Source organism: Periplaneta americana, chromosome 1, assembly GCF_040183065.1.
Source record: "Periplaneta americana isolate PAMFEO1 chromosome 1, P.americana_PAMFEO1_priV1, whole genome shotgun sequence".
Taxonomy (NCBI): Eukaryota; Metazoa; Arthropoda; class Insecta; order Blattodea; family Blattidae; genus Periplaneta; species Periplaneta americana.
The window spans coordinates 45,603,703-45,620,000 of record NC_091117.1 but is presented as its reverse complement, the minus strand read 5'-3'; the positions used below and the strand labels follow the sequence as shown (position 1 = coordinate 45,620,000).

Here is a 16,298-nt window from a genome sequence, read left to right as displayed (position 1 = left end):
AAAGAAATTTCAACCTTAAACTTCTGGCTATTGTAAAAGAAACAATAAATTTTGAAGAAATCGTGACACTTACAGCCTTCATGAAGAGTATAAGATTTATTTTTAGAAGTATGTGCGTATATATATATATATATATATATATATATATATATATATATATATAATTGGCGTGGATTGGAAAGAAAGGATGCCGTTCAGAACCGTTTATGAAACAACGGTCAAAGTCAGGATAAGAGAAGAAATGTCAGAAGGAAGTGAAATAGGGGGAGGAGTACCACAAGGATACCCTATCACCTACACTGTTGGACATCTACTTGGAGGATTTAGTGAAGGACTGTCTTCAGTGCATGGGAGTTGTGATAATAGGAGAAAGAATAATAAAGTGTATAAGATTTGCTGATGATATGGCGTTGTTAGCAGAAGAGGAGGTGATACTAGGGGATATGCTACTAGAGCTAAATGACAGCTGTGAGCAGTATGGAATGAAGAAGATAAATGCCAACAAGATGAAGACCATGGTCATAGGAAGAAGAGTAAAGAAGGTAAACTTGCCAATTCTAAATGAGGCAGTAGAGCAAGTGGATAGCTTCAGGTACTTGGGATGTACTATAAGCAGTAACATGAGCTGCTGCCAGGAAGTCAAAAGGAGGATTGCAATGGCAAAGGAAGCTTTTAATAGAAATAGGAACATCCCTTTACGCACTGCCAAAGAAAATTCAATATTCAGTGTACAAACTTCATTCACTAAGAATATAATATTAGTAAGAAGTATTCTAAGTTGATAATAAACTGAGAATAAAATGAATTAGTATTAAATATCACCAAATCATAAGACGAAATCCGTAAATCAGCAAAAAATATTATCGTAATTTAAATAGCGCATTTCTTATATTTATAATTTGAATTTAAATGTTACAGTTTTTATTACCGGTATAGATATTTCGAAATCATGTCATTATAAATTTTGTATCCATAGTAAAGGCTGCATTTTGCCAGCAATTGTGACGCGTTTTGTCTCTTCTTGTAAGGTTTAATTTTGCGTGGAATAAAGTTAATAACACCACCTTTCTTCCTACCACAATCTGAACACACGCTCTCGCCATGAAACAATGCTAACAATACCATCCCATCGCACCTCCTCATACTCATCCTCTTTCAAAATAGCCCTGCCAAGACTCTGGAATTCGTTACCTGCTAGCATCAGGGACTGTCGAAATAAAATTGAATTCATTCGCAAACTTACTAGGCACTTGGTCAGTAATTAGACTCGTTCAGACATGGTTTCTTGTAAATAGTTCACTTAATCTATCACAAAATATTTCAATATCCGGTAATTTCATCACTATAGAATTTTGTTATTCTAGGTTTAATTTGTAATTCAGTAAATACAAAAATATTCTTTGTTCTTAACGCCTATGATAAAATGTCTAGCTTTCATTAATCAGGTAATCTTGTCGTACTGTAATTTTTACTGTAATTGTAATTGTAAATTTAATGTTAATTGTAATTTTATTCTTCATATTATAGTTGTAATCCCCTGGTAGAGGTGCAGAGAAGGCCTGACGGCCTTATCTCTACCAGGTTAAATAAATAAATACTGTCCACACCTGTGGAGTAACGGTCAGCGCGTCTGGCCGCGAAACCAGGTGGCCCGGGTTCGAATCCCGGTCGGGGCAAGTTACCTATTTGAGGTTTTTTCCGGGTTTTCCATCAACCCAATAGAGCAAATTCTGGGTAACTTTCGGTGCTGGACCCCGGACTCATTTCACCGGCATTATCACCTTCATATCATTCAGACGCTAAATAACCTAGATGTTGAACAGCGTCGAAAAATAACCCAAGAAAATAAATAAATAAATAAATAAATAAATACTGATAGTGTAACTTAGTAGGAATAGGGTCAAAAATTACAAAAATCAAGATGACACTTAACAACTTAGTATATATTAAACATAAAATATACCAAAGTTTAGAATAGTCTTTAAGCAACAAATCACATTAGTGTTAAATTCAATAATAACAAAAACCTATGAACGATACATGTTAATTTCACTCTACTGCACGACCCTATTCACCCTGCCAAGTTAGGCTAAATCGGGTCAACCATTAGGGCGAATGGGGTCACTCTTACAATGCTCTTTTGGATCACCAAAAACAAGAAATAGGTTCCAAATTTTAATAATTCAATCTGCAATAAATTAACTTCTTCTTTTTCTTGGCCCCAACACAATGTTCGTAGTACCATTCTTTTCCGCCTCCCATGCATTGAATCCAGTCTCCAAGTTTCTCTGGGCGATGATCACTATATTTCACGGAATAGAATCTACAGGTCCTTTTCTTGTTCCTGATTGAACGTTGTTTGACCACCTTTATTTTTAACGGCCTATCTTCACCGCTTTGCAGACGGCGCTGTAGGCATGAATTCCGAACTCCATACAGATCGGCTGCATGGTGTTGACTCCTCTCCTCTCGAAATGCCTTAATGGCTTTCTGCATTTGGTCTTCAGTCCATGCACGAGACGTATTGTTTATATTACTAGGCATCTGAGACAAATAAATGAATAAATGGACTTAAAATCCATGTACAGACATTGACCCCATTTACCCGTAATTGTGTGATCCTATTCACCCGAAATGTAGTGACATTAGAAACCATAGGTTGGTACTACTGACGTAAACTTTACAGCAACCTCAATGCCATAACCTATGCTATAAGAAATGCACTTGATTCTGTGAACAATTGAGGGAAATTCTGAACCACGTTCATTGCACAATAACGGAAACCTTCATTTGATCCCAAGACACTTTCAATGATTGGAATATAAATATTTTAGAATTGCCCAAATTATTGATGCCCAAATTATTTATTAAAAATGTTGGTGTTTCTTATATATTCCTACTTATTGACACATAAGAAACAAAATAAGATGATTATTGGTCCTCTCAAATCATTTACACCGTAAATAATGCATGTTCCCATTTGGGAACAGTGGGAGTAAATGGGTTAAAAACGATAATTTAAAATACAAACTACAAATAGCTCTTATCTTTTAGAAGTCTTTCCACTATTATTCACAGCTTTAACACAAACATTAACCACAAGCTCTGGCGTCTAATACATAGAAGTAGTTCTACTAATTGACGATAGATGGCACCACGTGATAGACAACTGTAGGGCTCTGAGTTCTGCAGTCACAACTGGCCTACGTCTAGGTTCATGATACTAACGGAGTGGGCTATGGAAATTCTGCTCTCCTTAGCAACGGTTTTGTTGTGAATTGTTTTGTAGCTTTCTGACGAGAAATAAAAACTGTTCTTGAGTTTCACTTAATCAGTATATTGTATTCTAGCTACAATATTGGTGACCCCGACGTGATATGAACACGCACGAAGATACAGAGCAAAGTTCTTTACCAACTAGTAGTGGTGACAGAGTCGTTGTGTGTGCAATCCCTAGCCTGTTCCCCCATCTACGCTCAATACTCCGCTATGAGTTAAGCTGTATCTCTCCGGCTGGGACCCAAGTTTCGAAATCTAGTTATTACACAAATAAAGCGTTTTTCGAAGAAATGACAAAGAAAAATTTTTGTCGGCTTGTTCTTCTCGTTCATATCTTACCACTCACACGTCTCAATACCCAATAGTTGACACAAATGTGAGTTAAACTTCAGTTTCCCCCCCCCCCCCCTACTCAAATACCGAAATTACAGTTGACATTTTTGTTACTTACAATTTATAAATTCTGTTTCTCTGTTTTATTCTTCCAGAAATTATTGCTCTCGTACGTTTCAGGCGATAAATTTTCTACCCATAAATAAAACCCTACTTTACTCTATTTTATAACACATTACTCTCCAGTGAACCGCGATAGTGTTACCAACTTATGAAACCCGAGCGTTTTTCCTTGTCTTATGCAAGGGTCCACATTCACGTGTGTGAACACAGCGATATGTTGAATTAACTGAAACATGAAACAATGTCTTTTCTCAGGGCCTGCAAGAATTGCACGCGAAACATAACGCAGTGCTACAACCCTCAATGCGTAACAGCAGATGGCTACGAGAGGGGCATTCTAACAGTAAACAGAATGCTACCGGGACCCTCCATACAGGTGACGTATCAAAACAACCACGTTAGCACAACTCATGAAAGGAAATGAATTCAACAAAATTTGATTTTAGTGAATGCTGTATGGACGTACTGAAATAGCCTTACGTCTTTCTCTCACGAGGTACAGCGGTGATTTGGGAATTGGCCGTTACACTTGTTCTCCTTGAAATACCCTTGTTTTTCTGGTAAGCCACATTTTATTCTTTAAAACCCTTTGTTTTCCTTGGATTCCTTGTCATTCACTTTTTCTAATTTTATTCTGCTGTTTCTTATGTCTTCCTCTCATTCTCCTTGTTTTCTCTTTGCTCTTTTCTTTATTTCAATTTTTCTTCTTGTCCCTCCTTTGTTCTCTTTATTTTTCCCCTTATTTTAATTCTATTTCCCATATTCTCCATGTGATGGGCAGGGCATGGGTGGAGATGTAGATGGGAGGATAATATTAAAATGGATTTGAGGGAGGTGGGATATAATGATAGAGACTGATTAATCTTGCACAGGATAGGGACCGATGGCGGGCTTATGTGAGGGCGGCAATGAACCTGTGGGTTCCTTGAAAACTATTTGTAAGTAATTAATATATTCTCTATGTATTCCCCTTGTTTACCTATTCATCTCCCTGTTCTCCTTGTATTCTTCTGATTCTTGTTGTATTCCTGTTATTCTCCTTTTATTTTATTTCTTCTCCTTATTGTTCCCTTGTTTTCCTCGTCTTCCCCTTGTTTTCGTTGTTTCCTCAGTGTTCTCTTCACTTTCGCTTGTTCTCGTTCTGCTTGTATTCCCTTTATTCTTTCTGCATTCACCTTATTCTCCTCGTTTTCATCTTCTTCTCATGTGTTTCTCTCGTCCCCCCTTTTATTCTCATTATCCTTTGTACACCCTTTCTACTCCCGTTCTCTTTGCTTCCCGTTTTGCTATTTGTATTCCCCTGATTCTTGTTGTATTTCTCTTGTTCTCCTTTTATTGATTTTGTTCTCCTTGTTTTCCACTTGTTCTCCTTGTCTTCCTATTGGTTTCTTTGTTTCCTCAATGTTTTCCTTCACTTTCGCTTATTCTCTTCGGTCTGCTTGTATTCTCTTTGTTCTCTTTGCATTCTCCTTATTCTCCTTGTCTACCTCTTGTTCTCATGTATTCCCCTCGTCTCCCTTTTATTCTCATTGTCCTCTGTAATCCCTTTCTCATCCCTTCGCTTCCCTTGTTATCCTGTATTCCCCTAGTTCTCATTTTAATCGCGTTTCGCTCTTTGTGTTCCCTTTCTTCTTGTTGTCTTTACCTTGTTCTCATATACTGTATTCTCGTTCTCCTCCGATTCCAATTGTTCTCCTTGTATCCCTCTTGTTCTTGTACTCAAATATATATATATATATATATGATATATTTATTTGTCAGTCAACTTTACAATTCACAGTTATGGTGGGCCTTCACATTTCTGTTTTTCGATCCATCATCTCTTTAATACATACAACTCTTTTCTACTAGTGTATTCTTTGCCGAGAATTTCTTGATTACTTTCTAATGTTCTGTTAAGCCTGAATTGCTATATGTCCTTCCCTCTATATCCTCTTCTATTCTCTCTCCTACCTAGACTGTCTCCCTTCCATTTCTCGCTTACCTATTAAATATTGCATATTCCTTCCTTAATAATTTGCGTTATTTATTTATTCTCTTCTCTACCCTCAAATCCTACCTACTCTTAACCATTGTTTTCCAGCTATTTTCTCCTACATTACTTGCTGACTTTTTTGTTTACTCTATTTTACAACACTTACATCACTTTTTTTTTCCTACCCTCTGTTTATTTACGTATTGATCCCTTTCTCTTCGCTTCACTCCCAAATTTCCTATTTTATTCCTCTTTCCATATATTTATTTCCATAATACTCCTATAGTTATAGTACCCCTCATACTACTCTCAACCCATAAAATTGAAAATCATCAAAAATATCTAATTCACTTAATTACACTTGCAATTTCTCTCTCATTCCACTTCACATTTGTTCAGATGTTTTTTTTTCCCCCCCACTTTAATTCTCTTGTATTCATTGTTTGATAGTCTCTTATTACACTCTTACACTATCTTCTTACACTTAACACTTTTTTCTCTATTCCTTTTCTTACACTTTTGCCACCCCTAAATTTCTTGCACTTTTAGTACTCTTTTCCTTCGCTAATAACCTCTCCAAAGCCCTATCTATTCTGTCCTCACAATCACTAATATCTGGTAGTCGCTTCATTCCTTCACTCGTTCTTCTCATGTCTTCTCTTGCATTTCCTCCATTAGTCGTGTCTATGCTCCTGACCTCAGACACTTCCAGCTGTTTCCCTAATCCTTCGTCCGCAGTATTTTGTATCTGCCTCACGTTTTGTTTTCCTCCTTGGTTTATTCTGGTCAGCTGTTTCGTACTCGAAGTAGGCATCAGATATTGACATTGTACATCTTTTGTTTCACTGATATTGAAGTTTTGTGTCGTTTGCATTTTTTCATTTTTCCTAGCGTGCTGCCTTGACGTACGCATATTTTCACGTTCATTGAACCTCCGTTTCACTGCGCCTTCATTCACCTGGCTTTGCTCGATTTCAGTCCAAAACTCTGGTTTGTCACAATTCTTTTCACAGTATTCGAGAACGTACACTTTATCATTGATTTTCAATTTATCATCGATCATGATCGCAAAATGTCCTTTACTTCTCGCCGTTTTCAGATATGGTAACAATAATTTTCTTCTTCTTCTTCTTACTTCGTAACTAAGATAATTTACAAAGCGCAATTTTGTTCCCCTCGCATTTTTCACTCTCTTCATAATCATTTCTTTTGTCCTTAAATTTTGAAATTTCAGCAAAATTGGCCGAAATTTTCCCTTCCCCACTCTATAAACTTCTTCTATATGGCCATCTATATCTACTTCGAAAAGCTCCCAACACACTCTCCGGACTGCAGTGTAAGTTTCCTCTCCATACTCTCTTTCGTCCTCATTTATACTGAAAATTAACAAATTCTTCTTCCTCTGGCTATTTTCTAGATCACTAATCTTCTTTTCCAACTGGCTATTTAACTGGTGAAGCTCTTCAATTCATTTGTTGTTATTCTCCATGTTTGTCTTCAAATTTGTGATTGTCTGACTGAAATCCTGTAGCTGTAGTTTTATTTCCTGATTAATTTTTATGATTCCTAACTTCATTTCTTCTTTAATTAACTCTCTCAACTCTTCGTTCTTCACACTTTTTGGCCCCGGATTCACTTCAATTCCTCCCATTATTAATATCATCACTATGACTGCTCCAATCGCCCATTTTAGTTCTTTCTTCTTCCCACTCTCCCGTCTTCTCTCTTCTTTAACTCCTCTTATGCTAAACATTCCAATTCTTGATCTATACACATATAAATCCACACCCATTTTACTTTCGTCTACTGCTGTTCCTGTTGCCCGACGACTCTTTTTACTTTAGCTTAGAGCAGCAGTGTCAGTGTTGTAAGCTCCGAAACCGGTTGTGGTGCTAGAGACGTCCAGTCGGAGCGTGAACTTGCTTATGTCTGTGGAAGCACCGGAGCACGCAACGAGTTATAGTGGAGCGCTCCGCTCCGTTTAGGCTGTGTCTGACAACGCTGGCTTAGAGCATTGCTCTCTCTATGTTGATTCTGCAATTCCTCGCACGACAGTACGTCCACTCGGCTTGAAATCTAGTTGCTGACTGATATATATATATATATATATATATATATATATATATATATATATATATATATATATATATATATACAGTATATGTTCCTTTGTATAATGATTTATTTTGTGAGACCTTAACATTAGATAATAACTAGATAATTTTATTACAATAGAATATTTGTACTACAGGTGTGTTATGGAGACAAGATTGTGGTCGACGTTAAAAACAAAATGCCCTCGCAGTCTACGACCATTCACTGGCATGGGATGTTTCAGAGGGGAACACCTTTCTACGATGGAGTGCCAATGATTACCCAATGCCCCATAGTCGGAGGAACCACCTTCAGATATCAGTTCTATGCTAACCAGCCTGGAACCTTTTACTGGCACTCCCACGACGGTGAGTTTCCTAAATTAATCAAGCGACCAAAAAATATATTGTTAGGCCTAAGTGCAGTACAACTAGAATTGTAACATAATATGTCTACTATGAAATGCGGTTAATAAAATAGGTAACTAAAGTCACGAATTACATAATCCATATCTTGACATTACAAAAGTATGCTACATCTGAAGTAAAGCTTCAAAGATTACAAGTGCCAGGTTATAAATTAATTTTTACACAAGAAATTTCTGGAGCTCCTCTTCTACATAAAATATGTGTTTTCTCCACAATCTTAGGAGAATAAATAATGAACTGCAGCATATATCTAAATAACTTCGAAATATACACAGTATTCGCCATAGATTACAAGACATTCCTAACAGTTAGAGAAAACCTCGGCAAAAACCCAACATGTGAGAGGCTTACAAGACATCACAAACTTCGTCTTATTTTAAAAGAAAAAGTAATCGCAATATCTGTGCTAAATTACTTAAGCGTTTAAAACATGAAGGGGTGGAGGACAAATTATTTTTATAACAAGATGAAACAAACATCACAGGCTTCCTCCTGCAGAGCAAACATCGGCGAATATCGAACTTCGCCATAATCTAATAGTGCACCGTAATGCACGACGCTAAACTTCCATCATCCATGTAGTCACACATCTATTGTTGTCGAGCAATTGTTATTTATTTTAATGTTATGTGAAGAATGTAATTATAGCCACTTTTTATTGGTAATTGGTGTAGTAACCACTGTCATGTATTTTTAAAAACAGAATATGAATTACCTATTTACACATAATATTTCTATGAATGTTTAATCATATTTAATTAATAAAAATTATCTGTCTTTACATTTGAATAAAAATAAAATAAAATTCACACACAAGATTTGTTCTAAAATCCTTACGCAGCAAAGAGCATGAAGAGATGGGAGGGGAGGGTAAGAGAGGCCAGCGAACTGGAAGGGGCAAGTTAGAGTGAGCTAGTCAGATCCGTTTATTCTTCAAAGCAGACTTCGGATACTTACTTACTTACTTCCTTACTGGCTTTTAAGGAACCCGGAGGTTCATTGCCGCCCTCATATAAGCCCGCCATCGGCCCTATCCTGAGCAAGATTAATCCATTCTCTATCATCATATCCCACCTCCCTCAAATCCATTTTTATATTATCCTCCCATCTGCGTCTCGGCCTCCCTAGAGGTCTTTTTCCCTCCGTCCTCCCAAATAACTATATGCATTTCTGCAATCGCCCATACGTGCTACATGCCCTGCCCATCTCAAACGTCTGGATTTAATGTTCCTAATTGCTAGGTGAAGAATACAATGCGTGCACTTCTGTGTTGCGTAACTTTCTCCATTCTCCTGTAACTTCATCCCTCTTAGCCCCAAATATTTTCCTGAGAACCTTATTCTCAAGCACCCTTAACCTATGTTCCTCTCTCAATGTGAGAGTCCAAGTTTCACAACCATAAAGAACAACCGGTAATATAACTGTTTTACCAATAAATTCTAACTTTAAGATTTTTTGACAGCAGACTGGATGATAAAAGCTTCTCAACCGAATAATAACAGGCATTTCCCATATTTATTCCGTGTTTAATTTCCTCCCGAATATCATTTATATTTGTTACTGTTGCTCCAAGATATTTGGACTTCTCCACCTCTTCGAAAGATAAATTTCCAATTTTTATATTGCCATTTCGCACAATATTTCCGTCACGAGACATAATCATATACTTTGTCTTTTCAGGATTTACTTCCAAACCTATGTCTTTACTTGCTTCCAGTAAAATCCTCGTGTTTTCCCAAATCATTTGTGATTTTCTCCTAACATATTCTCGTCATCTGCAACGACAAGCAGCTGATGTAATCCGTTCAATTCCAAACCCTCTCTGTTATCCTGGACTTTCGTAATGGCATACTCTAGATGTCTAGAGCAAAGTTAAAAAGTAAAGGTGATAGTACAGCTGTCAAAAGAAAAAGTGGCCGCTCTCCTGGAACAAAGTTCCCTTCGGGTATCTTCGCTATAATTCGGAGACAGGCGATGTTACATGTTGTTGGACCACGTTGCCTGATATCTACAGTTATAATTGAAGTATTCTCTCTGTGATTCGATAGCGTAATGGTAGCGTTCAGGCCTCTTATTCATGAGGTCCTGCGTTCGACTACAACCTCGTGCTTTTTATGTTCTTTTTTGTTATGTTTTTGAGAGAGACAAACTATACATAATGGCTCCTTTCTCTTTTACGATTATTTTAGTAATTAACATCAGGTTCATTAATATATTATGCCATGACTTTATCATTATGATATTGTGGCTGCAAATGGAAAGAAAAAAGATTTTATTCTCAATAAAAATATATTTCGTGGCATAAACAAAACAAATTTACTGGCGTCGGCCGTAAAACATTCAAACAATTAAGCGTTCAAAAAACAAAACAAAAAGCCACAATTCAATATTTAGTCTATCTTCCTCTTATCTCGATCATCTTGCAGTCGAGTGGGCATGGAATCGACTAGTCTTTGCAAATAGCGACTGTTCTTAGACACGATATTCCAGGCATTCTGAACATACCCATATAAATAAGTGTTCTGTCCATGGGCAGTCTTTCATTGCAAACCCAGCAATCTCCAATCTTTCCTATTTTCAGCCTTCCTCTTAGTCTCCGCATATGATCCACATATCCTAATGTCTTCTATTATTCTTTTCAACCAGAGACCCAACCAATTCCTTTTTCTCTTTCTAATCAGTTTCAGCATCATTCTTTCTTCACTCACTTTTTCAAACACAATTTTATTTCTTATTCTGTCTGTCCACTTCACACGCACCGTTTTTCACCACATCCACATTTCAAATGCTTCAATTCGTTTCTCTTCATTTCGTCGTAATGTCCATGTTCCTTCCCCATACAGTGCCACACTCCACACAAAGCACTTCACTAGTCTCTTCCTTAGTTCTTTTTCCAGAGGTCCGCAGAATATCCTTCTACTTCTATTAAAAGCTTCCTTTGTTCATGTTTGCAGTTTTTCTTGGGAAGGATAGGCCTAAATGCGGTAACATCCCGTTGCTTTCCGCACACCACTATCTCTTTCGCATCTTATTAAATTCCAGGGGACCCAAGCATGGAGATGAGGAGAGTGGATTTGACTAATTGGGCCCTCCGGACTTCACCGAAAGTCACGGCAAGGGTTAAATATTAATTCTATCAGGATGTTTGACCCGATCAGAGACCGGGAAATCTCAATTAGCCTTTGCCCCCCGCATCCTGGACTAGCTTCTACGAATCATCAGAAAATCTTAGAGTGTGATTGGGCCAATTTTTCCGAAAATGTTTCCACACTTTTGCCCTCGTAGCTCAGCGGACGAACGTCGAAATTTAGATGTCAACGTCTCAGGTTCAATTCCTCGTTACTCCTTTTCATTTTATTGTGGTTCAAGATAGTATAATGTAATAATACAAAAAGAAAAACTAATACCAGTATTATGCAACTGGATTTTTCCAAACATAATATTAAATTTATGTTATTTATATCGCTAAAGAACGATTACAATATAAATAACTAGAATATTATTTATACAGTATCACTAAAGAACGATAACAGAATATAAATGATAAATATCGGTTTGTTTAATTAATATAAGATATTATATAATACTTTTTTAATTATCTAAATAAAATAACCTATTTTACAAAGAAGGATGGTTATTTGTGTTATAATAATTACTTACATAAAATACAGATTATTTATATTGCGAAAGAACAATAACAATATAAATAACTTGAACATTATTTTATAATGCTAATGAAGGAAAACAGAATATAAATGATAACTTGAATATTATCTATATCGCTAAAGAACGATAACAATATAAAAAACGTGAATATTATTCATATCGGAATTTCACAGATTTATTACAGATATATTTAAGAAATTGTAGAAGAATAGTAATTAGTAACAGTGTCCTATTTATTCTTCTTGGAGCCAAATTTGTAACTTTTAAAAGTGTGCTTACTATGTTGAAGTGTATGTATTGTAACGGATGCTTGATTTGTTATGTATGTGAGTCAGTTACGTGATGCTTGATGTCGTCGCAATGTCGTAATTATAGTTTGATTGTGTTTGTATGACTATTGTGTATTAATTTATGATGTATGGTACGGAAGGCTGCGTATTTGTGTTATAGAAGTGTTACGTATGTGTGTTGTTAATGTTTTTGTATGTTTCAAATTGATACCTGATATTTATTTTGCAATCGCAATGCCTAATTTACGGATTGTTTATGTTTTGTTTACATCGCGTAAGCTAATTTAATTTTCTTTTCTATTTCTCTTTATGCTTATCTTTTTTGTGTATGAAACTATAGCCCTAACATACATATGTAAAATAGGGCTAACCACCATTGGAGATACAATAATAAAAATTGTTATGCATATCGTTATAAAACGATAACAGAATACAAATGATGACTTGAATTTTATTCATATCTCTAAAGAACGATACGGTAACAAAATATAAATAACGTGATATCCATAAAGAACGATAACTGAATATAAATGATAATTTGAATAGCATTTACATCGCTAAAGAACGATTAAAAAATAAAATGAAAACTTGAAGAAGGCCCGAACCCACAACCTTTGAATCACTAAACAAGCACTCTACCGCTGGCCTACGAGGCGCAAACATAGAACACTTTCATAGTTCGGGAACTGCTTGTACAAGCACATGCATCGTGTAACATCGCCGCGACCCGAAGTGGACTTTGAAAATATTCGCTGTTCACGAGTGCGGCCACTTTTTTTTTTGACAGCTGTACATCTCCTTGCTTTAGCCCAGAGTAAATTGGAAATGCATCTGACAGAAATTGACCTATACGAACTCTCCTGTACGTTTCACTGAGACACATTTTAATTAATCGAACTAGTTTCTTGGGAATACCAAATTCAATAATAATATCATATAAAACTTCTCTCTTAACCGAGTCTTATTCCTTTTTGAAATCTATGAGTAACTGATACACTGTACCCTTATACTCCCATTTTTTTTCTCCATTATCTGTCGAATACAAAATATCTGGTCAATAGTTGATCTATTACGCCTAAAACCACACTGATGATCCCCAATGATTTCATCTACGTATGGAGTTAATCTTCTCAAAAGAATATTGGACAAAATTTTGTACGACGTCAACAAAAGTGATATTCCTCGAAAGTTACTACAGTTAGTCTTGTCCCCCTTCTTAAAGATAGGTACGATTATGGACTCCTTCCATTGTTCTGGTATAATTTCCTTTTCCCAAATAGCAAGTACAAGCTTATAAATTTCATTAGATATTGCGCTTCCACCCTCTTGTATTAATTCTGCTGGAATTTGATCGATACCTGGAGACTTATAATTTTTCAGATTTTGTATCGCAGCAGACTTCGGATATACCTCCTAAAATGCACGATACTAAACAAAACCACTAAAAACGTAGATCAGATTCACCAGACCTCACCATTTGAACTCGGGACTTCCTTTCGAATACAAGAGCAGTGCTTTATCACTAAGACACTTCGCTTGGTTATCTTTGTGTTTGAAATTTTATTCTTACACTATTTTCTTTAATTGCAAATATTAGTGGTTTATAGGCCTGTCTCTTCAACTTTGATATGTTCAGGTACTCAGAAGTCCGACGGGCTGCAAGGGAGTCTGGTTGTGAGGCGGCCCCGGGTTCATGAACCGAACGCCCAGCTCTACGATTACGACCTGCCCGCTCATGTGATCATGATCAGCGATTGGGCCCACAGGCCATCCATGGATCACTTCCCCGGACTGGTAGAGCCGGTTACTGGCACTTATGAAGTGTTCTTCTTGATCAACGGCAGAGGCCGTTACACAGTATGTCCACACAACTACTATATTTAGCCCTAAATCTTGCGGCTTCTCTTGATTTTCGACGACCGGATTTCGGCATGAGTGCTTAAACATAAGCTTACTTTGTTTCATTGTACGCCATATGTAGAGTGAACCGTAAATAATGTCAGTAATTTCATTCTGAAAAAGAATTTTAAAATGTTACATTAGTTCGGATCAAATTTCTGCACATTTAAAGGACAACACTAAAATGCTTTCAATTATTTATTATCATAATACACTAATCTCTTAAATTGACTCATAATATTGGGATTTAATCAATGACTTTCCCAAAACAAGCTATGAAATGTTTCACATAAAATAATTTATTTCTTGAAAAAAGCAGCAAAAATTCTATTCAAATCTTTTGTTTGAAATACAGGGACATCATTTTATTTTTACTTCAATATTTATTGGACCTGAGTTTTTGAATGTACTTCACTCCCACCCCCTCTACTAGTGAACTTCCAACTTTTCTCCTCACAGAACCAATCGTATGCAGTCAAAGTCGCCTTAAGGTTGTAGTAAACGCAAACAGTATTGAGTTAGTGAGTATAGTGCGTTCCAGAAATATGTTCGCGTTTTCCAGTGACGAAAGAGCTTTCATTATTGAATCATATTTTCGCACAAGTACTGTCGTCAGTTTGCTACTTCGCATCCCGATTTCCCTCACCCGCAACTGTTTAAAATAACTGAAATAAAAGTAATTAACTTTCACGTGATTTCCCCCCTTTCTACGATCCTGCGACATAACCACTTGGACGGACAGTAGATAGTATGTCTGAGTAATGTCATCTGTGCGGGTCGGGCAGAAGTGAAGATTGAATTTACAGTACGTAAGGTACTCTTTTATAGAGCAGGTACAGAATTATTTCAACATGAGTTACTAGTACGAAGGACGAAACTGGTAATTGGAATTAGATGCAATATTCTATATGGCGATAATATGCACAAAAGAACTGAAGCCTGTATCTAAATGAACGGTCACCATTTTCAAAAATGTGCTTAAATTTCCATATTACGATTATTTTTCAATTTAACTTCATTCTCTATATTGTACGCTAATATGCTGTAGACAGTATAATATACAGTGCATAATGAATACGTTCGCATGGATAACTCAGTTCGTGAGTAAAAACACTTATTTGTTAATACTGTACTGTATTTTGACTACACAAAAACCTAATGAAATTTATAAAACTCAAAATTACGATATCTCATAGTTGACGTAAATGGATGAACTACTTTTCTTCCCTCCTATACTTAGTAAAGTGGTTTGTTTGTATTTTACGCCAGTATCATCGAACTTCAATCGTGGAAGGAGGTAGCAAACAGTGTTTCCGACTCTGAACAATTAATCCAAAGGTATAGCCAGGTTAATATTAAAAATGTTAGTTAAAATAAAATAAAATGTCCCTGCATATAAAAAAATGAAATTAATTTCATTATTTACGGTTCATCCTGTATTTTATGTACAGTCTGATCCGTTCGGGTATGGCTAATGTTAATTTATTATTATAAAGATATTATGATAGTAGAAAAAATTTCTTGCTGGTTATATTATGATCAAAAGATGAGTTTCCATATATATGAAAATCAACAATGCATAACCTGAAAGGACAAATTAATGAAAATCTTATATGATTAAAATGGCTACTACAAATCAACAGCCGGCACAATGTGTTCGTTGGTATGCTAAATTTGGAGAGTGTTAAAAGAGTTCAAAGGGAATTTAGACGTGATTATGGTGTGCGTAATATACCTAAATACGATTCCATAATGTTATGGTATCGGAACATTTGTAGAAACAGGTTCTGTGTTAAAAAAACATGCAGGAGGTCGCAGGTGAAACCCAGTACGAGAAACAGCTATCTCTTGGCTTGGTCCTCACACTCCCCAGATCTACCTCCTCATGACTTCTTCGTGTAGAGTTTTGTTAAAGACATTATCTATTCACAGAAACCCAGGAACATTGATGATCTGAGAGTAAAAATAAACAAATTACCCATCTTACGTTACAATGAACATGTGCTGAATTGCAACACCGTTATGAGTTGTGCAGGGTGCTCAATGGGGGTCATGTTGAGCTCTGAGGAATCTCCCATCTTTCAGTGTTGTATACACCAAGTTTCCACAAATAAAGTTCAGTAGTAAATGTTTTACGGTGTTTTTATTCTATCCATACCCAAACGGATATCCCTGTAGTTTAAAAATGATTCGCTGTAAGTTATCTTCTGC

At 36.3% G+C, this 16,298-nt stretch overlaps 1 protein-coding gene across 1 annotated transcript in view; it reads left to right on the top strand.

The window, feature by feature from the left end:
• The window catches only part of LOC138695022 (uncharacterized), an 86,506-nt gene that overhangs the window by 37,593 nt on the left and 32,615 nt on the right, over window positions 1–16,298 (top strand). The window contains exons 3-5 of the mRNA XM_069819325.1: window positions 3,991–4,111; window positions 7,962–8,172; window positions 13,825–14,045. Of these exons, the coding sequence (XP_069675426.1) occupies window positions 3,991–4,111; window positions 7,962–8,172; window positions 13,825–14,045 (553 nt within the window). The remainder of the gene's footprint in view (window positions 1–3,990; window positions 4,112–7,961; window positions 8,173–13,824; window positions 14,046–16,298) is intronic.